At 31.5% G+C, this 23945-nt stretch overlaps 1 protein-coding gene across 5 annotated transcripts in view; it reads right to left on the reverse strand.

Annotated features, from left to right (window-relative positions):
- The window catches only part of LOC111055853, a 30898-nt gene that overhangs the window by 1977 nt on the left and 4976 nt on the right, over positions 1-23945 (reverse strand). For 3 of the 5 annotated variants that reach the window (XM_039425533.1, XM_039425530.1, XM_039425532.1), the window contains exons 2-5: positions 7599-7764; positions 5206-5327; positions 3509-4179; positions 1818-1984 (exon numbers count right to left, since the gene is read on the reverse strand). In XM_039425533.1, coding sequence (XP_039281467.1) covers positions 1818-1984; positions 3509-4171 — 830 coding nt within the window. In that variant the 5' untranslated portion in view covers positions 4172-4179; positions 5206-5327; positions 7599-7764. Of the gene's footprint in view, positions 1-1817; positions 1985-3508; positions 4180-5205; positions 5328-7598; positions 7765-8068; positions 8414-23945 lie in introns of those variants that run through there. The other 2 variants (XM_039425534.1, XM_039425531.1) reach the window with 2 other exon arrangements.

Below are 23945 nucleotides of genomic sequence, written 5' to 3' on the forward strand. Positions count from 1 at the left end.
GTGGTGATCCTAGGGTGAAATCACCTGATTTCTCTCTGACAATATTCACAAGTCTTAATCAATATTTTAACATTGTACAATGATATGACTTTTTCAATAACTTGCATTATTTCTCTAAGGGTGAAATCACCTGATTATTGAATTATTTTCTGTAGCAAATAGCCTAAATCCTATATAGAATATTAATCATGCACTTTTACAATATCCAACAAAATTTATTCATAGAATAATAATTCAAAGTAGATGAATGACTGAATTGAAAAAAACTGATAGCAATCATTCAGATGATAATCAAGTTACATGTCATGCTCACTGCTTACAGGAATTCAAAATAGCCTCCATTTCTCTTTGTGCAACTTCTGCTGCCGTTCATCAAGCTTCGAGTTGCCTGTCTCACTTCGTTGGGCCGTCTCTTCATCACTTCAAACGTCAATCGAATTCTGAGAATCAGATCCTCCCTGGTCTCTACAGGTTCTCTGTAAACTTTATACTTTTCACAACCCCCCAAAAGTAGAAGTCTATTGGAGTAAGATCAGGTGAGCGTGGTGGCCAACTTACGGGTCCATCTCGGCCAATCCACTACCCAGCATAATTGTTATCATCAAGCCACCCACGGACGTTTCCAGCATAATGAGGGAGCCATCCAACTGGAGCCACATATTCTGCCTCAAATTGAGAGGTCTTCCAGTATTCCATCAATTCGTGAAGCTCATTGGCCAGAAAGTCCATGAAAAATTCACCATTTATTCTTGCAGGGAAAATGAAAGGTCCATGTATGTGGAAAAGTTATTGTGGAAATTTACAGCACCAGTTCTTGTGAACGTACTTTTATCTGTGATCTGTTTATAAAATGTTTGAAATACAATCTTGTGCTAATATCCAACGGCAAAACTGCATCCTTGATGCAAGTATCAAGTTCATTCAACTCTTGAACTGGGGTATCATGAAATGGTCGAAAGTTATTGTTCTTCAATATTCTTTGAACTATCATTCTTGAAACATCCAATATCCAAGCGGCCCGCCGGATGCTGGATCGAGGATTCTGCTCGAAATACTTTAGAATAAGATTCTCAAAAGCTTCAGAAATTAGGACGGGCCTCTCGTACCTAGAAACTGATCCTAGACCCTTACCATCTTGACATCTGTCAATCTTGAAAACGTGTTATGAGATGGGTGTTTTCGATCTGGAAAACGTCTCCTGTATACTCTCTCTCTCTGCCTCTCTTGAATTGCATCCACACTCTCCATACACCAATAACATGTTCAAGTACTCAATCAAGGTAAATTTCATGATAATGAACGCGAACACTTCTCTACTTGCCAAAGTTGATACATATCATGCCAATTAAGTTCATAATCAGCATGGATTTTTCCCATCGATTTTTAAAAAGTTATAAGAGAAAAAATTGGAGGCAAACGTATTTTTTAAAAAATGTCACACCTTCAAGAGCGGATATCTCGAAAACTAGGGAAGATATAGAAAAATTTGTGAGACAAGTATTGTAGGAAATTATGTAAGCTTCAATTTTGTATAAAACAGTTACATACATAGTTTTCGAGTTATATGCGAGAAACCAAAAAACGGTACCTTTGAACAACCCCCACACCATTAGCACAAGGGGTAGGGATGGGGACTTTTGATATGTTTACCTCCTTACTACCCTAAACAGAACTGCAGGGTCAAACATTGTCTTCCAAACTTTTCCCTCTATACCCTTTTTTGAGTATTTATTGCCTGGACTATTGACTATTGATGACTATTGATGACTATTGAGGAGCCTCTCCATCAGAGTTTGTTGAGTGATTTGAAATATTACCTGTCCATAACTTGCCGACCCCTGATACCTCCTGCATAAGACCTGTTGATGCCATCGCCCTGGTGGATCTCGTCTGGATGGGTGACCACGTAGGGTGGATTGAAGATCAACAAATCAATGCAGCCTGGTTGCAAACAATCCAGCAAGTCACCTCTGATCACCTCCACCTGGCCACAATCCAAACACCACATTATTTATCTTATTCATCTATCAATGTTTTCTAATGAACCATTTATTAAGTTTAGTATGTGTAGTAAATAGATTCTTCATTCACAGACAGACAGATGTTGAGAACAAGGTAATATTTAAAAATCTGGTGTAGTACACTCACACAACTTTCCTTGCTCATATTTGAAGCTAAGATCAGACTTCTGTATATGTGTATATATAATTGTTTTCAGAGGTACTTTTTCCTTCGTGTGAATTGTGAAATTCGAAGATTTTTTTTAGTCGTCATTTTTTTAAAGTCGTCAAAACAGCTGTTCTACAGATGAAATATCTCGACTATGTGTTATTTTTATGAACTGCGCTACCTACCTACCTCATGCATGAGAAGGAGGTTACTAAGTCCATTTCTCGAGGATGGGGTAGACCCCCCATCAGTTTCCCAGAGAGGAGACTCATGCCAGTTGATAAAGCTAATAAATAACCATACAGGGTATGAATTTGAAAAAAATCGGTCAAGTTATTTTTGAGAAAATCGTGAAAAACATGGTTTTTTAGTAATTATCCGCCATTTTTCTCAAGACTATTACAGAGCTCCTGCAATTTTCTCAGAGATGAGACTCATGCCAGTTGATAGGGCTTATAAATAGCTACCCATGGCCATGGTATGAATTTGAAGAAAATCGTTGGAGCCGTTTTCGAGAAAACCGTGGATAACATGGTTTTTTTAGTCATTATCCGCCATTTTTCTCAAGAATATTACGGAGATCCTGAAATTTTCTCAGAAATAAGACTTATTTCAGTTGATAGGGATTATAAATAGCTATCCATGGTATAAATTTGAAGAAAACCGTTAGAGCCGTTTTCGAGAAAACCGTGAAAAACATGGTTTTTTAGTAATTATCCGCCATTTTTCCCCCATTTTGAATTCAATTTTATTGAATTTCTTATTGTCGGATCCTCATGGTATAAGGACCTTAAGTTTAAAATTTCAAGTCAATCGGTTGATTAGGAATGGAGTTATCGTGTTCACAGACATACACACACACACACACAACACACAACACACACACACACACACACAACACACACACACCACACACACAACACACACACACACACACAGACCAATACCCAAAAATCATGTTTTTGGACTCAAGGGACCTTGAAACGTATAGAAAACTTGAAATTAGGGTACCTTAATTTTTTTTGTGAAAGCAATACTTTCCTTACCTATGGTAATAGGGCAAGGAAAGTAAAAAAAAGTAATTGTGTATCATTGAATCAATAAAATAATAAATGTGGCAGTTGACAGAACCGTCAAATAACGATTTTCTCATTTTATTTACAGCATATTCAATTATTCAGAATTACACAACTTTCAGAAAATGGTACAAGTATACAGAGTGTTCTGAAACAAGGTGCCCATATGCACCTTAATTGGGAGAAATAGAATATTTCAAAAATCTACAACTTTCTCTAGAAAGATATGCTTTGGTATTTTCTGTATGCTACAAACAACTCACCTGTGCATTATTAAGCTGAGCAGTTGCGTTGGTGGCTCGGCAGGCTTCAGGATTGATATCGACGGCCACACAGTGCGCTCTGCCTTGCAACGCTTCAGCCATCGCTGTGATCACCAGGCCGGCTCCACTGCCCAGCTCAACCACCAGGCTTCCGTGTCTCCACGATGGCAGATGAGCTTCCTTTGTGTTCTCATCTCTGCTAGCCAAACACGGCAGACGAGCATCCTTTGTGTTATGATCTCTGCTAGCCAAACACGGCAGATGAGCTTCCTTTATGTTCTCATCTCTGCTAGCCAAACACGGCAGATGAGCTTCCTTTATGTTCTCATCTCTGCTAGCCAAACACGGCAGATGAGCTTCCTTTATGCTCTCATCTCTGCTAACCAAACACGGCAGATGAGCTTCCTTTGTGTTCTCATCTCTGCTAGCCAAACACGGCAGATGAGCTTCCTTTGTGTTCTCATCACTGCTGTGTTTGCGTTCCGTCCACGGCAAATCAGCTTCCACTGAGTTCTGATCTCTACCGTGCCTCTCTTGAAGCCACGGCAGTTCGGCTTCAAGAGCATCCAACAGCAGAAACGTGTCTTCACTAGGCTCGTAAACATCTTCACCCACGTCGGCTAGCCGCCACTTCGGCGTGGTTAGTTTGGTCGTGGTTGGCATTGCTCGATCTGAAACAAAATTTATAATTTTTCACTCACAGCCTTCTATAGTAGTGAGGTTAAGTCAGTGAAGTGGTCAAGTTAAGCAGTCGAGAAGTGGAAGTTAATCTTCTTGAATAGTGTGATTCTTTGGGGTAGATCTCTACATTGAATAAAGCATACATATTTCTACAACAATAGTCGATAGGTAGTCAAGATTCTTTATTACATATTCTTCAAGAACAGTAATTGTTGTCGGAAAAAATATTACAATTGTTTGGTAACTACAAAGAGCATAATTCATTATTGATATTGAATAATTGACCGAGCGAAGTGAGGTCTAAGATTCGAGTCGAAGGTTTGGCATTTCTCTTAATGTTTAAATGTTGCACATTTACGGCGAAACGCGGTAATAGATTTCCATGCCCATCCGATAACACGGGAGTGACCTGGTCAAGAACTTTTGTGATGAGAGGGTTGAACCCGGGATCTCTTGGCTGCTCCACAAGCACTGCATCTACTAGTGCATGTATCACTCCCAAGGATTATAGGCCCTACAACAGTTGATACCACACTACTGATATCCATTTCAAAATATGTATAGCTACATGGAGAAAGATGATGTATTGTATGTTAATGTAAAATTAACATTTACATTTTGATTTGGACAGTATAGTATAAATTGGAAATGGGACAGTTTTGGGCATGAGCCTGTTGTGCCTTTCCTCATGTTAAGTATTTGTACACAATGTGATAAATAAATAGATAAATAAAATAAAATATTTATTTTACAGATACGGTAAATTTATGAACAATGAAGTACTGTAGGCTAACTCATTTTTAATGTGATAATTTTAAGAATATCACAAAAACTACCTCACTACTGTACAGAAGGGTGAAAGGTTACAAAGTCGACCGAGTTATTTGAAGTAATAATAGAGTGATTAGTTTGAAAATTCGATTGGAACAAACTTAGTATAGGACAGATGAGTGGTCACAAAGTTTGACTAGGATATTTGGAGTAATATGAAGTGATTACTTAAAGAAGCAACTTACTATTGGACAGAAGGGTGGTTATGGAGTTGTACTGTGGTGGAGGCCGAAGGCGAGGGTTCCAGCAACGAGCGTCTTCCAGCTGCTTCCCGACTAATTTGCGATTCTACTTTCTGTAAACGATCCTTTAAACAAAACACATCATCAATACATTTCAAAATTAATGGCACAACACAGAACAAAGTTTAAACATCAAACCTCCTTAAGGCCTCTTCACATTTAGCTACGCTACGCTGAAATATGTCTTCGAAAGACGTAGCCGACCTATCTTCCAATATTCTGCCCTACTTTTGTAATGTTGTAAAGTGAAAATAAAAGACATTAATTTATCTATCTACTTAGCAAAAACGCATTATCTCTAAAATTTTCATAAAATGAGTTATATATATCAAAATTCTCAGCTCAACGAGCTCTACATAATGAACTAAACAAGAACGCAGTATTCCCTTTCGTTTAAGAAATAATGACATAAAAACGCAGTATCTACATATTTCTTATTTTACCAAGCAAAAACGCAGTATTTTCAATATACTAAGGAAGAACGCAGTATCTACAGCTCAGATACTGCGTTCTTCCTTAGGAACATCACTTACTGCGTTTTTGCTTAGTATATTAGAGACGACTATAAATTATATTTGCAGTAACTGAGACAGTGTGTAACAAAGCTTAACCTATAAAGAAAATATCTATCAGTGATGATAAAGTTTGCCTTTCTCTATGATATAACTATTTCTATTCTGTTTCAACAAAAATTAATTGAGTGTACTGCATTTTTTTCCAAGGTGTTGGTATAATTTTGGTGGCTTATACTAAGGAAAACACCGTACTGCATTTTTACTAACGTATTGGAATGAAATGTTGGTGGTTTATACTAGAGAAAAACGCAGTACTTCATTTTTGCTTAGCCCACTTGTGATTAAAGAGATGCTATTGCCCGGTAAAAACGCAGTATCTGCTTCTTAAATGCCCTAGCATAATTTTTTGAGAATCTTTACTATTATAAATAATCTTTTATGTGGACTATATATTATCTATATACATCCACAGTATAAGGTAAAACCTATTTTAGTTGTTTCAAACACAATTCAAACTTTGACCTCATTTTTCTGTTTGATTACTTCAGTAGATACTGCGTTCTTGTTTAGTAGGACAGTACAGAAAGCTATACTACGCTGATGTGAACGGGACAGATTCGCAGCTTGGATTTAAGATTGGGAGAAAGGAAGTATTTCAGCGTAGCTAATTGTGAAAAGACCCTTAGGATTGCAATTTGTCGATATTCTTTCAATTTGACTTCATGAATAATATCACATCATAAGGTGAGTACAGACGTATGTGCCACGAACACACGCATTTCATTTTTCATCAGCTGATGCTATGCTTATTATATCTGTATCTTATTACTGTTTCTGTACACATACAGATATAATAAGCATGGCATTAGCTTTTGAAAAGCAACATGTGCGTCTTCTTGGCACTAAAGTCTGTACGCAGCTATAACTATAGTGAGAAGAGATTCATTCTGGTGTATTCTGTAAACGCTCCTACAAATAAAGCAACCACATCATTAATGCATTTAAAAAGCAATAACTACCAGAGCACAGAGAAACAGTTTAAACGTCGAAGATCTTCTCAGCATTGCAATTTGTCGATACTCTTCCTATTTGAATACATACATGATACCTCACTCCTGTATATAGTGAGATTTATTGTGGTGTATTTTTAAACGCTCCTAGAATTGGAGCAAACATAATATCATGAATCAATTTCTAAGCCAATCACTGGAAATTATTCATTGTCAAAGTTTGAATATAGAACACCATAAGATTCCTATCTACAGTGGAATTTATCGTAATGATAAATGAATGAATAAAAAAGTATTCTAAAAAAAGCCGGCAGCAAGAAATCTCAAGAACTCATAGGCTATGTGCTACAGCAGCGACGACTCTAGCTACGCAGTTCACGCGGTGCAAATCTTTAGCGACTCGAAACGCGTGGTTAGAGCCGCTGCTGCTAGAGAACATAACAAATAAATTCATTGGAGTCGATTATTCATTAGGTAGTAAAAGCACTGTAGTAGCTGCCGCTATAACGTTTATACAACATGAAAATTCAATGAGTCATTGAATCTTATGAATTTATAGGTAATGTGTTTTATCCGTGGCGGCTCTAAACATGCGGCACTATAGATGTACCTTTCAAGACGCTCAACTATGTGTCTAGAGACGCCATAAGGAATTGCACCTCAAGTCGTCATTAAGGAATTGAAATTTTAAACTCTGAATATCGTTTAAGAGAATTTGTGATCCTACAAATTAAGTTACATTAATTATATGAAAACATGAAATTACATCGGTACTATTTTAAACAAGCAATGATGATTTTTTGTAAGTTACCTGTGCTGCTTGTAGAATATTGCTGACGACAGTAATTTTCTGCCTTGCATTGATCAATTTGTTAGTGTAGCCTTCCAAATCTACTGGGTTGCCTTGCTCCTCAGATATTTTTCTCAGTTCCTCAGCTAAACCATCAATTTGTTGTTTCAGTTCTAATTGAGTAATTCTGAAAATTAATTAGATAATCTATTATTTGTTGAGGTATTATACTTCCATACGTAATTTTATATTAATAATTAAAAAATTCAATATTATAATACCACAACTATATAGTTAGCTTAGTCTTGATTGTCATTTCAGGTACCTATACAGAACGAATAGGCTTAACTTTACACATTGATGATCACAAAGCCAACATGATTCTCTTTACTCCTAAGCACTACCTACATTTTCTTAAGAGTAGCACAGTAAAATTAAAAATTTTAAATTGAATATTAGGCTAGATATATATTTTTTATCTTTGAAAATACCTTGTAGCTTTGACTCTTCCATCAAGTTGATCAACTGTAGGCTTCAATAAACATAGAAGCCCCTCAGCCAATGTATCCCGTGTTGGGTTTTCGCAGAAATCTTCAGTTTTGTCATCTAGGGATGTGTTTGTACTACCTGTTTCTACATCCATAGAAAATATAAATGATAATTCACAGTATTTTTTCCTAAACTAAAAACTAGTTGAGCACAAAAGCTAACCTGCAAAAATTGGGATTGGGTATCAATATCGATTAATTGAAATAGTCGAATGATTTGTAATCGATGTTGGATAGCGTCGATTACTAGTAGCATCGATTATTTCATAATAGTCGATTTGTTCATGGGGAAAGAGAAACCATAGAGAAACAGTGCAAACAGAGACCTAGTGCAATCAAATTTTTATATCATAAAACGGTGTACACACGTACGTTTGCCTCGGGTGAGCATACGTGTATGGGCTTGCATTTGCACGTGTGGACACTGTTCGCTGAGGCATGTGGGCGAACCCTGTCGGTATTTTGGCGTGCTCAAAGGCGCCTCGGGGGAGCATTGAATGTACGTGTGGACGCGTTTTTGCCATACGGGTGAGGCAAAACGTAAACATTGAAGGCGTCATAACCTAATTCCAATGAATTAGGTTAATGAATGACAAATCAAATTGTGATCCAATAACTAATTGTAAATTGTAGGATTTTTGTGATTTTGTAGGATATGTGGATTATCAAATATTCAAATAGAAACATGCATGGAGTATATAATTTTTATCATGATTAACAAACTTAGAACTGCATAATTTAAGTGAAAATAGCTTCTCTACAGGGTTCCTACAAAAAAGTATAGCTCACATATTATCTTACTGTGGCTATCAAATCATGTTGTGTTTGTTTTATGTTATCAATCAGAGTTGGTAATTGAAATTGTAATCTTCAATATGATATTATATGTTTTAGATAGCTGGGCTATCCATAGAGAGATTTATTCAAACTTTAAACTAGTATTCCTTAAAGGTAAATCTTGAAGCTGATTTCTTGGAGAATCTTGTTTTGTCATGTGTATGAGCAGAGTTAGTTTTAAATGGGCAGCAATTCAGTATTTGATTCAATTTGTGGCTAATTTCGTTAAAGGAGACTGTCAATTTTGTAGGACAGTGTTAAGTACTTTGATTAGTTCATCAAAACTTCTGGAATTATTGTAGAAATTTCCTTTTTTAAGATTCAGAATAGATATTGGAGACCAACAAATGAATCGCCTAATGCCAAGAATCTCAAAGTTAGGGCCAATCGTTCTTGTGAAGTTATTGCTTCCCTCATGATGGTATCATTTGTTTGGATAACTAGTTGAATTAGTTTCAGTATATAAACAAAATAATGTTTTGACATCCTAATAAAGTTTGAATTGACAATCTCATATCTTATGTCATGTAGCAATTTATTTCCTTACTTAAACCTACAATCGTTTAACCCACCAACATCGTTTGTTGAGTTTTATTTTCGATTTTATTATACAAGTCATATAAATAAATGATACAGCTGCATTTTGTAATAATTATCTTCAATGATGGAATGACGCCATTGTTGTCATGTTTTCGTGACTTGTTTTCTATCATGTTTTCTTTCATGTTTTCTATCATGTCTTCGTGTCGTCTGCAAATCAGATAGCTTTTTGAATGCCGAGGCATACGTGGAACGCGTCCACAAGGACGTACAGTGAATGCCGAGGCAGGTGTGCATACGGTTGTTCGCGCGAATCTGTACGGACGTGTGTACAAGGCTTACACCTACTATGTTCCAAATTTCGTGAAAATCGTTAGAGCCGTTTTCGAGATCCGTTGAACATAAATAACCAGATATAAAAATACAAATATACTTACGGAAATTGCTCGCTTAATATAGGCCTAATAGAATATCCTGAAAAAGTCGATGGAGTGAGTCAATTTTATTGTTCCACAACCTGTGAAAAGGTTTGAAGAATATGTACGGTATTCAAAATTTGAAGCTGATTGATCAATTCTTTCTAGAGTTATTGCAGAGCATACAAACAGACGGACAACGACTTTGGTCTTCAGTACCTAAGTCAAAAGTGAGAACTTGTTAACGCTCGTTCAATAAAAACCAACAATGATACACTTTTTTATGTACCTACCTACTATTTAAACATGACATGCAGTCAATTATAATTGAATATAATTATAATTGACTGCATGTGATGTTTAAATACATAAAAAAGTGTGTTAATACATAGCAGCTCGGAATGGATCAAGAAATCATCACCAACAATAATAATATTTAACATATGATTTATTATCAATTATATATGAGCAGCAAAAACATTACGGTACATCAACATTAATATCAGTAGGCCTATCAAATAAATTACTTATACAAAACATTAAGCATTAATGAGTCTTACACAGTCAATAAAAACTTCGATTGCTTATTAATTAAGGATATTTGGGTGGCTCGTTGGAGTGAGTGATAACGCGCCGGTACAATAATCAAGAGAACCCGAGTTCGAATCTCGACCGGGGCAAAAGTTTTTGACCACAGAACAATCATAAAGATAAGCCCCCTCCCGTCAGTCCCGTCTACCTAAAAAGTTGTCATCTATCTCTCATCATCATCACTCATTACCCACGCAACAGGCCTAAGAGCTTATGTGGGCATCACCCTCTGTATTATTATTATTTCCTGCCTATCTTTAATGGAACATCCCGTGCCATGATCACCAGATGTTTAGGATGTAATTATGAATTGAATTGAACAAAAAGATAGAAGCAAGAATCAAAAAGATAGATCCAAGTCAGTTGGATTGGAGAAATTTAATAACAGACAAGAATTAACATTTAATTAAATACTAAAATACTAAATACTAGAAACATGAATTTTCAACTGTGACTTCTGCTAAAATATATATTTAAATACAATTTTTGAAATATATATTTGTTTGGATTGAATAGGATAATCAAAATAGCAAATTAATTCGATTTTTGAAATTATAAATAAACAGTAGAAAAGTGAGAAAGAGACAATAATTGTGATGTAAACCACCCACCATGAGCTGAGCTATGGCTTAACAGCTTGCAGAACTGAGTATTAATAGTTATCAATGAATTATGAAATAGTTGATTTTAATTATTATTAAACGAAAATCCTAATTAAATGCTGTACTGTAACTAATTTCCATCTGTAGTTAATTTTAGAGAAAATGAAGTCAGTAGATGATAGAATAAGTGAGGCTTTGGCTTGTCAATTTAGAAAAATTAGTATTAATAATTTTGAAAACATAAGCTAATTGAAGAAATTAGTATAAATATAATTTGATGAATTCATAAAGTAATTAATTTCAGAGGAATTTATGTTAATACGATTATTAAATAAATTACTATTACCTATTATAAACATTAATTCATGTTAACCAGCCATGGCTCAGCTTATAGTAAGTGACAAAGTTACAATAAATTCACTAAAAACTAAATTATGTTTACAATAGCTGGCCTCCTCAACACCCCTTATAGCCAACCCTAACCACCTCTAAATATTATTACAATAGACAATATATTTACATACAACTAAAAGGAACAAAGTTTATATAGTTGCATTAGACAAATTTTATTAGAGGCAAATCTTTATATGAATTTTCAACTGTGACTTCTGCTAAAATATATATTTAAATACAATTTTTGAAATATATATTTGTTTGGATTGAATAGGATAATCAAAATAGCAAATTAATTCGATTTTTGAAATTATAAATAAACAGTAGAAAAGTGAGAAAGAAACAATAATTGTGATGTAGTCCACCCACCATGAGCTGAGCTATGGCTTAACAGCTTGCAGAACTGAGTATTAATAGTTATCAATGAATTATGAAATAGTTGATTTTAATTATTATTAAACGAAAATCCTAATTAAATGCTGTACTGTAACTAATTTCCATCTGTAGTCAATTTTAGAGAAAATGAAGTCAGTAGATGATAGAATAAGTGAGGCTTTGGCTTGTCAATTTAGAAAAATTAGTATTAATAATTTTGAAAACATAAGCTAATTGAAGAAATTAGTATAAATATAATTGACTGCATGTGATGTTTAAATACATAAAAAAGTGTGTTAATACATAGCAGCTCGGAATGGATCAAGAAATCATCACCAACAATAATAATATTCAACATATGATTTATTATCAATTATATATGAGCAGCAAAAACATTACGGTACATCAACATTAATATCAGTAGGCCTATCAAATAAATTACTTATACAAAACATTAAGCATTAATGAGTCTTACACAGTCAATAAAAACTTCGATTGCTTATTAATTAAGGATATTTGGGTGGCTCGTTGGAGTGAGTGATAACGCGCCGGTACAATAATCAAGAGAACCCGAGTTCGAATCTCGACCGGGGCAAAAGTTTTTGACCACAGAACAATCATAAAGATAAGCCCCCTCCCGTCAGTCCCGTCTACCTAAAAAGTTGTCATCTATCTCTCATCATCATCACTCATTACCCACGCAACAGGCCTAAGAGCTTATGTGGGCATCACCCTCTGTATTATTATTATTTCCTGCCTATCTTTAATGGAACATCCCGTGCCATGATCACCAGATGTTTAGGATGTGATTATGAATTGAATTGAACAAAAAGATAGAAGCAAGAATCAAAAAGATAGATCCAAGTCAGTTGGATTGGAGAAATTTAATAACAGACAAGAATTAACATTTAATTAAATACTAAAATACTAAATACTAGAAACATGAATTTTCAACTGTGACTTCTGCTAAAATATATATTTAAATACAATTTTTGAAATATATATTTGTTTGGATTGAATAGGATAATCAAAATAGCAAATTAATTCGATTTTTGAAATTATAAATAAACAGTAGAAAAGTGAGAAAGAAACAATAATTGTGATGTAGTCCACCAACCATGAGCTGAGCTATGGCTTAACAACTTGCAGAACTGATTATTAATAGTTATCAATGAATTATGAAATAGTTGATTTTAATTATTATTAAACTAAAATCCTAATTAAATGCTGTACTGTAACTAATTTCCATCTGTAGTTAATTTTAGAGAAAATGAAATCAGTAGATGATAGAATAAGTGAGGCTTTGGCTTGTCAATTTAGAAAAATTAGTATTAATAATTTTGAAAACATAAGCTAATTGAAGAAATTAGTATAAATATAATTTGATGAATTCATAAAGTGATTAATTTCAGAGAAATTTATGTCAGTATTATGATATCCGAAACTTAGGATCCGACGAGCGACTTTGGTTTGCCAATTTGAAGAAATTATAGTATTAAAAATTTTGACAACATGATCTGAGCTAGAATGGATTCACAAATTAGAAAATGGATCAACAATTGAAATTTAAATTAATATTTTTTGAATGAATTGAAAGGTAAGTTAATTGATTTTAGAGGAATGTATGTTGATACGATTATAAAATTACTATTATTATAAATATTAATTCATGTTAACCAGCCATGGCTCAGCTTATAGTAAGTGACAAAGTTACAATAAATTCACTAAAAACTAAATTATGTTTACAATAGCTGGCCTCCTCAACACCCCTTATAGCCAACCCTAACCACCTCAAATTACTGTATTTGCTAGTGTATGAAACGCACCTATTTAAAAAAATTACTTTTTACTTTTCAAAAAATACAAAGCGAAATTCGTTGGTTCGCGTCATACGCGTAATTTTCCAAATTGAGACAGAATGCCGGTATGTACAGTTTCACAAAAATGTTCACGATGATCAGTCAACGATAATCAACAAGTCAGCTTTTCCTAATGTGTTTGTTGAATGTATACTAAGTTCTAAATATAGTATTTTACGTTTTTCAAACATTAATTGAATAAAATTTACACTATAAACAGAGATATTGTGGAATTTCTCCATATTAAAGTGGAATAAAAACGATATTGTCAGTTGCACATAATTTATTTGAGCCAAACTTTAGTTTCAATGCACTAAGGCATCATCTTAAGATGAAAAAAGACCACAGAAGATGATGCCCTAGTGCATTGAAACTTAAGTTTGGCTTGAAAAAATTATGTGGATCTGACAGTATATTTTTTATTTCTACTTGATTAAATGAATATTTTGTAGATCAATAATCATTATAAACGTTGTTTCAAATAAAAGCTTCGATAATATCTTTACTGTATTTTTTCATAAAAATGTACTCTAGTTTTTGGGGTGCGCATCGTACACGAGCAAATACAGTACTTACAATAGACAATATATTTACATACAACTAAAAGGAACAAAGTTTATATAGTTGCATTAGACAAATTTTATAAGAGGCAAATCTTTATATGAATTTTCAACTGTGACTTCTGCTAAAATATATATTTAAATACAATTTTTGAAATATATATTTGTTTGGATTGAATAGGATAATCAAAATAGCAAATTAATTCGATTTTTGAAATTATAAATAAACAGTAGAAAAGTGAGAAAGAAACAATAATTGTGATGTAGTCCACCAACCATGAGCTGAGCTATGGCTTTACAATTTGATGAAATTAGTATTATATTTTTCTAATAGATAAGGAAGTAATTGATGAGTTATCAGATGAGTTAATTTTGGCTAGGAATATGGAATCAGTAAAGCTAAGGTTTGCCAATTTGAAGAAATTATAGTATTAAAAATTTTGACAACATGATCTGAGCTAGAATGGATTCACAAATTAGAAAATGGATCAACAATTGAAATTTAAATTAATATTTTTTTGAATGAATTGAAAGGTAAGTTAATTGATTTTAGAGGAATGTATGTTGATACGATTATAAAATTACTATTATTATAAATATTAATTCATGTTAACCAGCCATGGCTCAGCTTATAGTAAGTGACAAAGTTACAATAAATTCACTAAAAACTAAATTATGTTTACAATAGCTGGCCTCCTCAACACCCCTTATAGCCAACCCTAACCACCTCTAAATATTATTACAATAGACAATATATTTACATACAACTAAAAGGAACAAAGTTTATATAGTTGCATTAGACAAATTTTATAAGAGGCAAATCTTTATATGAATTTTCAACTGTGACTTATGCTAAAATATATATTTAAATACAATTTTTGAAATATATATTTGTTTGGATTGAATAGGATAATCAAAATAGCAAATTAATTCGATTTTTGAAATTATAAATAAACAGTAGAAAAGTGAGAAAGAAACAATAATTGTGATGTAGTCCACCAACCATGAGCTGAGCTATGGCTTAACAGCTTGCAGAACTGAGTATTAATAGTTATCAATGAATTATGAAATAGTTGATTTTAATTATTATTAAACTAAAATCCTAATTAAATGCTGTACTGTAACTAATTTCCATCTGTAGTCAATTTTAGAGAAAATGAAGTCAGTAGATGATAGAATAAGTGAGGCTTTGGCTTGTCAATTTAGAAAAATTAGTATTAATAATTTTGAAAACATAAGCTAATTGAAGAAATTAGTATAAATATAATTTGATGAATTCATAAAGTGATTAATTTCAGAGAAATTTATGTCAGTATTATGATATCCGAAACTTTGGATCCGACGAGCGACTTTGGTTTGCCAATTTGAAGAAATTATAGTATTAAAAATTTTGACAACATGATCTGAGCTAGAATGGATTCACAAATTAGAAAATGGATCAACAATTGAAATTTAAATTAATATTTTTTTGAATGAATTGAAAGGTAAGTTAATTGATTTTAGAGGAATTTATGTTAATACGATTATAAAATTACTATTATTATAAATATTAATTCATGTTAACCAGCCATGGCTCAGCTTATAGTAAGTGACAAAGTTACAATAAATTCACTAAAAACTAAATTATGTTTACAATAGCTGGCCTCCTCAACACCCCTTATAGCCAACCCTAACCACCTCTAAATATTATTACAATAGACAATATATTTACATACAACTAAAAGGAACAAAGTTTATATAGTTGCATTAGACAAATTTTATTACAGGCAAATCTTTATATGAATTTTCAACTGTGACTTCTGCTAAAATATATATTTAAATACAATTTTTGAAATAACAGACAAGAATTTATATGAATTTTCAACTGTGACTTCTGCTAAAATATATATTTAAATACAATTTTTGAAATAACAGACAAGAATTTATATGAATTTTCAACTGTGACTTCTGCTAAAATATATATTTAAATACAATTTTTGAAATAACAGACAAGAATTTATATGAATTTTCAACTGTGACTTCTGCTAAAATATATATTTAAATACAATTTTTGAAATAACAGACAAGAATTTATATGAATTTTCAACTGTGACTTCTGCTAAAATATATATTTAAATACAATTTTTGAAATAACAGACAAGAATTTATATGAATTTTCAACTGTGACTTCTGCTAAAATATATATTTAAATACAATTTTTGAAATAACAGACAAGAATTTATATGAATTTTCAACTGTGACTTCTGCTAAAATATATATTTAAATACAATTTTTGAAATAACAGACAAGAATTTATATGAATTTTCAACTGTGACTTCTGCTAAAATATATATTTAAATACAATTTTTGAAATAACAGACAAGAATTTATATGAATTTTCAACTGTGACTTCTGCTAAAATATATATTTAAATACAATTTTTGAAATAACAGACAAGAATTTATATGAATTTTCAACTGTGACTTCTGCTAAAATATATATTTAAATACAATTTTTGAAATAACAGACAAGAATTTATATGAATTTTCAACTGTGACTTCTGCTAAAATATATATTTAAATACAATTTTTGAAATAACAGACAAGAATTTATATGAATTTTCAACTGTGACTTCTGCTAAAATATATATTTAAATACAATTTTTGAAATAACAGACAAGAATTTATATGAATTTTCAACTGTGACTTCTGCTAAAATATATATTTAAATACAATTTTTGAAATAACAGACAAGAATTTATATGAATTTTCAACTGTGACTTCTGCTAAAATATATATTTAAATACAATTTTTGAAATAACAGACAAGAATTTATATGAATTTTCAACTGTGACTTCTGCTAAAATATATATTTAAATACAATTTTTGAAATAACAGACAAGAATTTATATGAATTTTCAACTGTGACTTCTGCTAAAATATATATTTAAATACAATTTTTGAAATAACAGACAAGAATTTATATGAATTTTCAACTGTGACTTCTGCTAAAATATATATTTAAATACAATTTTTGAAATAACAGACAAGAATTTATATGAATTTTCAACTGTGACTTCTGCTAAAATATATATTTAAATACAATTTTTGAAATAACAGACAAGAATTTATATGAATTTTCAACTGTGACTTCTGCTAAAATATATATTTAAATACAATTTTTGAAATAACAGACAAGAATTTATATGAATTTTCAACTGTGACTTCTGCTAAAATATATATTTAAATACAATTTTTGAAATAACAGACAAGAATTTATATGAATTTTCAACTGTGACTTCTGCTAAAATATATATTTAAATACAATTTTTGAAATAACAGACAAGAATTTATATGAATTTTCAACTGTGACTTCTGCTAAAATATATATTTAAATACAATTTTTGAAATAACAGACAAGAATTTATATGAATTTTCAACTGTGACTTCTGCTAAAATATATATTTAAATACAATTTTTGAAATAACAGACAAGAATTTATATGAGCCAAACTTTAGTTTCAAAGCACTAAGGCATCATCTTAAGATGAAAAAAGACCACTGAAGATGATGCCCTAGTGCATTGAAACTTAAGTTTGGCTCGAATAAATTATGTGGATCTGACAGTATCTTTTTTATTTCAACTTAATTAAATTAATATTATTTTGTAGATCAATAATCATTATAAACGTTGTTTCAAATAAAAGCTTCGATAATATCTTTACTGTATTTTTTTCATAAAAATGTACGGTACTCTAGTTTTTGGGGTGCACATAATACACGAGCAAATACAGTGGACTACTTACAATGGACAATAGTATTTGTTTAATTTATTCACTTACAAACTAACTAGAGCTAAATTCACAATAGTTGGACGGGAGAAATTTGATAACAGACAAGAATTTATATGAATTTTCAACTGTGACTTCTGCTAAAATATATATTAAAACACAATTTTTGAAATAACAGGCAAGAATTTATATGAGTTATCAACTGTGACTTCTGCAAAAATATATTATCAATATAATTTTTAGAATATGGGTATAATTATTTCAATTGAATATGAAAATCATAATAGCCGATCTATTTCATTCTTGAAATTATATAAATCAGTCTTCATATTTTTTAATGGATTAAGAAAGAATAAAAATTAGAGGAATGGATGTTAGTATGATTGGGCTTGTCAATTTAAAGAAATTGGTTTTAATGCTTTTCAAATGAATTATGAAGTAACTACCTATTATTAGAGGATAGATGTTAATAATATTATAGAATCAATAAGGCTTTAGCTTGCCAATTTGAAAAAATAAGTACAAGTAATTTTGACAATATGAGCTGAGATATGGCTTTACAAATTAATGAAATAGGTGGCAATATTTATTTAAAGAAATATGAAGTGGTTAATATTAGAGGGACTGGAGTGTGTATGATTACAGAATTAGTAAAGCTTTGACTTTTCAATTTCTGGAAATTAGTATTATTAGAAAAATTAATTTTGAAGTGATCAATGTTGAAGGAATTTATATTATTATGATTGTATAATCAGTGAGGCTTTGTATTGACATTTTGAATGAATTAGTATTGATACCTATTTTATCAACATTTTAATATTGATATTAATATTTTTTCAAATGAATAATAATTATGGAGTAATTGATATTGGAGGGGTAGCTGATTTTAGTATGATTGTATGTAGAATCAGTGAATTTAGTATCATAATATGTTTATGATATATTATAAACAGACAAGTTAATTTTGGTTAGGAATATGGAATCAGTAAAGCTAAGGTTTGCCAATTTGAAGAAAAAAGTATCAATATTTTCAAACTAGATCACGAAATAAGTAATATTAGAGGAATTGTTGTTACCATGAATATATAATAATTAGTATGGATACTCATTTATTTATGCTCAATAGACCAGCCAGGGCTCAGCTTTCAGTGGGCGACAAATTTACAATAAATTCCCAAAATTACAAACTAAAAACTAAACTTTACGTTTACAACGATTGGCCTCCCAACACCCCTATAGCCAACCCTAACCACCTCAAATTACTGTATTTGCTAGTGTATGACACGCACCTATTTAAAAAAATTACTTTTTACTTTTCAAAAAATACAAAGCGAAATTCGTTGGTTCGCGTCATACGCGTAATTTTCCAAATTGAGACAGAATGCCGGTATGTACAGTTTGACAAAAATGTTCACGATGATCAGTCAACGATAATCAACAAGTCAGCTTTTCCTAATGTGTTTGTTAAATGTATACTAAGTTCTAAATATAGTATTTTACGTTTTTCAAACATTAATTGAATAAAATTTACACTATGAACAGAGATATTGTGGAATTTCTCCATATTAAAGTGGAATAAAAACGATATTGTCAGTTGCACATAATTTATTTGAGCCAAACTTTAGTTTCAATGCACTAAGGCATCATCTTAAGATGAAAAAAGACCACTGAAGATGATGCCCTAGTGCATTGAAACTTAAGTTTGGCTCGAATAAATTATGTGGATCTGACAGTATCTTTTTTATTTCAACTTAATTAAATTAATATTATTTTGTAGATCAATAATCATTATAAACGTTGTTTCAAATAAAAGCTTTCATAATATATTCACTGTATTTGTTTCATAAAAATGTACTCTAGTTTTTGGGGTGCGCATCGTACGCGAGCAAATACAGTACTTACAATAGACAATGGTATTTGTTTAATTTATTCACTTACAAACTAACTAGAGCTAAATTCACAATAGTTGGACTGGAGAAATTTAATAACAGACAAGAATTTTTATGAATTTTTAACTGTGACTTCTGCTAAAATATATATTTAAATCCATTTTTTTAAATAACAGAAAAGAATTTATATGAATTTTCAACTGTGACTTCTGCAAAAATATATTATCAATGTAATATTTAGAATATAGGTATAATTTCTTTAATTGAATATGATAATCATAATAGCCGATCAATTTCAATCTTGAAATTATCATTCAACAGTAGACAAATTGGAAAAAAACAATAATATTGTGATGAAGTTCACCCAGCATAAGCTGAGCTATGGCTAGACTAATGTATGGAATAAGTAATATTTTTTCAATTCATAAGGGAGTAATTAATATATAAAGAATTTATGTAATCAGTAAAACCCTGCACAAACACACATTGATTTCTGTTCATACGATATTTTGCCGTCCTTATGAATTCTATTAGATTAAACGGAGCTTGACAAACATAATCTGTTTGAAATCATCTGTTTAATCTAATAGAATTTATAAGAACGGAAAAATTACTGTACGAACAAAAATCGATGTGTGTCTGCGGGGCTTAAGGTTTTAAGCTTGACAATTAGAAGAAGTATAATGGTTTATAATTTTGACAACAAAGCTGGGATATGGCTTAGAAAAATTAATAATTTGGTATTAGTATTTTTTTCATTGAACTATCAACTAATTGGATATGAGTATTATTATAGAAATAGTAAAGCTTTGGATTGTCGATTTAAAACAAAAATTATATCCATATTTTTAAAATGAATTATAAAATAAACAAAATCAGAGGAATTAATTTATATAGATACTGCTTATTTAAGTATTCTCAATAGAACAGCCAGAGCTCAGCTTATAGCAGATGAAAAATTACAATAAATACTCTTACAAACTAAAACTTGAACTAAGTTTAAAATAGTTGGCCTCTTCAACTCCCATTATTGGCAACGCTAACTACATGAAATTACTTACAATAGGCAAAAGTCTTAGTTAAAAAAATTTACTTCCAAACTAAAAGAAGAAAGTTTGAAATACTTGGATTGGAAGAAAATTGATAACAATTGATTCAGATAAATTTTCAACTGAGGTTTCTGTAAAAATGAATCTTTTGGTAAAAGTTACTGGACTTGGGAGTTGGGCCTATAGAAAATTTTCAAAAATTGAAAAATTAATTGAACTATAAATCGAACAAAAAAAAAGTTTACTAGACTTGACAGTCCTGGACATTTTCATTAATAAGTTGAAAGAGTTGAAAACATGGAATTTGGAATTACAATAATAGATATTAAATTTGGGTTTTGAGTTTTGTGAACTCAATTACAAATTGTATTATATGTGGTACTCAAAATCATTTAAAAACAAATAATAATTAATTTGAAAAGATAAATATGATGATATATCGAAGTTAAAGTGTACCAACTAGACTTGGGGGTCCCAAGCCTTTACAAATGTTGGGACAATGAAATATAAATGAAAGAAATAAAACTTGAATAATAATTTAAATGAGAATTGAATGGAACAATAAAACTTCCAGTTCTCAATATTTTTATACAAATTTTGATAAATTTTAATATATATATGAAAAATTACTGATGATCAAAAACTAAAATAGCAGTTTTATATAGAACATTAGAAGGCTAAAGACCTTTATCCAGCTTTTAATATTATTACAAGTTGGCTGGAGGTCTATAGACTATAGGTCTATAAAATTGGGTTGTCAACCCTTTTTACTGGAAATAAACCTATAGTTCTACTTAAAGAAAGTTGTCTGTCATAACTAAGAGGAAAGAGTTTCATGCAAGAATTACATCTGTAAATTGGAAAAATGTCATTAGGGGAATGGCTCAAATCGTGGAATGATGTAACTTCCAAAAAATTTATAAGAGAGATAGAACATGCTGTTGTCTAGAAAAATGTGATAATATTTCAAAGAATTGACAAATAGGGTAATAATTGGCGCTACATAGAAATTGTACTTAGATTCTTATAAATTTGTTATGAAGTATTCATGCTTTTTCTAATCATAACTTATCCAAGAAGTAGATTAATTGAAGTGGGAAAATATATGATACTTTAAAATTCTTGTTCAATGAAAATTAAAAAAGACCCGAAATTAGTAGTATATTAGGCCTACTAACAAATGTAGTGGGTAAATGTGAACATCTACATCTTTCTAAGTTAGCACCTTTTTTCTCTATTACCTCGTTAGCCACAGTTAATATCAATAGTTAATGTATGCTAAATTGTATGATAAACTCTCCTATGGAAAGTAGAACATACCCGAAATTAGTAGCTCAGTACTAACAGTTGGTTAATCTGAACATCTACATCTTCCTAAGTTAGCACCATTTTTCTCTTCATTATCTTGTGAACCACAGTTAATATCTATAGTTGATGTATGTTGAATTGTATGATAAACTCTCCTATGGAAAGTAGAACATACCCGAAATTAGTAGCTCAGTACTAACAGTTGGTTAATCTGAACATCTACATTTTGTAAGTTAGCACCTTTTTTCTCTATTACCTCGTTAGCCACAGTTAATATCTATAGTTGATGTATGTTAAATTGTATGATAAACTCTCCTATGGAAAGTAGAACATACCCGAAATTAGTAGCTCAGTACTAACAGTTGGTTAATCTGAACATCTACATTTTCTAAGTTAGCACCTTTTTTCTCTCTATTACCTCGTTAGCCACAGTTAATATCACTATTTGATGTATGTCAAATTGCATGACAAACCATCTTCTATAAAAATTATAAGAGACTCAGAATGAGTGGTTTAGTATTAACAGCTGTAGTGGGTGAATGTGAAGTTCTAAATCTTCCTAAGTTGGCACACTTTTCCTTCATTACCTTGTTTGCCACAGTTAATATCAATAGTTAATGTATGCTAAATTGTATGATAAACCCTCCTATGAAAATTAAAACATACCCAAAATTAGTAGCTCAGTACTAACAGTTGGTTAATCTGAACATCTACATTTTGTAAGTTAGCACCTTTTTTCTCTCTATTACCTCGTTAGCCACAGTTAATATCACTATTTGATGTATGTCAAATTGCATGACAAACCATCTTCTATAAAAATTATGAGACTCAGAATGAGTGGTTTAGTATTAACAGCTGTAGTGGGTGAATGTGAAGTTCTAAATCTTCCTAAGTTGGCACACTTTTCCTTCATTACCTTGTTTGCCACAGTTAATATCAATAGTTAATGTATGCTAAATTGTATGATAAACCCTCCTATGAAAATTACAACATACCCAAAATTAGTAGTTTATTAGGCCTACTAACAAATGTAGTGGGTAAATGTGAACATCTACATCTTCCTAAGTTAGCACCATTTTTCTCTTCATTATCTTGTGAACCACAGTTAATATCTATGTATGTTAAATTGTATGAAGGACCCTCACCATTCCACTTATTATTATTGTGACATCCCCCCAATCCCCGCCACTGACATTAAATCACTATTCACAAACTGGGATTCTAATTCAAAAGATTCTATTGTTCCACGCTTTTGAATCCAAACTAGGTCTGGCAACACTTGGAAGCTATAACTTCACTCTGTAAGCTATTAGATTCACTCACGAATCTGAGAGGAAACACTTTACGCAGTCAATTTGAGGATGAAGACTAATCAATTACAGTACAGGACAGATTGAAAGCGCACACTTCACTAACATGTCACTAGTTGAAAATTAAATTTGAATGGAGTTTTGGTGGTGGGGAGCTCTGTACAGGAAGGTCCCACTTAGCCTGAATATATGCAGTGATATTTGAGCAGACAATGGGCTGTTTTATTTCAGCCGGGACCGACGGTCGGTATACTTGCACATCCTCTAACACGTCTATTCAGTTGAAACCGTCTCAATATATTATGTCAATCCGATAAACACTG

The sequence above is a fragment of the Nilaparvata lugens genome, chromosome 4 (genome assembly GCF_014356525.2).
Source record: "Nilaparvata lugens isolate BPH chromosome 4, ASM1435652v1, whole genome shotgun sequence".
Lineage (NCBI taxonomy): Eukaryota > Metazoa > Arthropoda > Insecta > Hemiptera > Delphacidae > Nilaparvata > Nilaparvata lugens.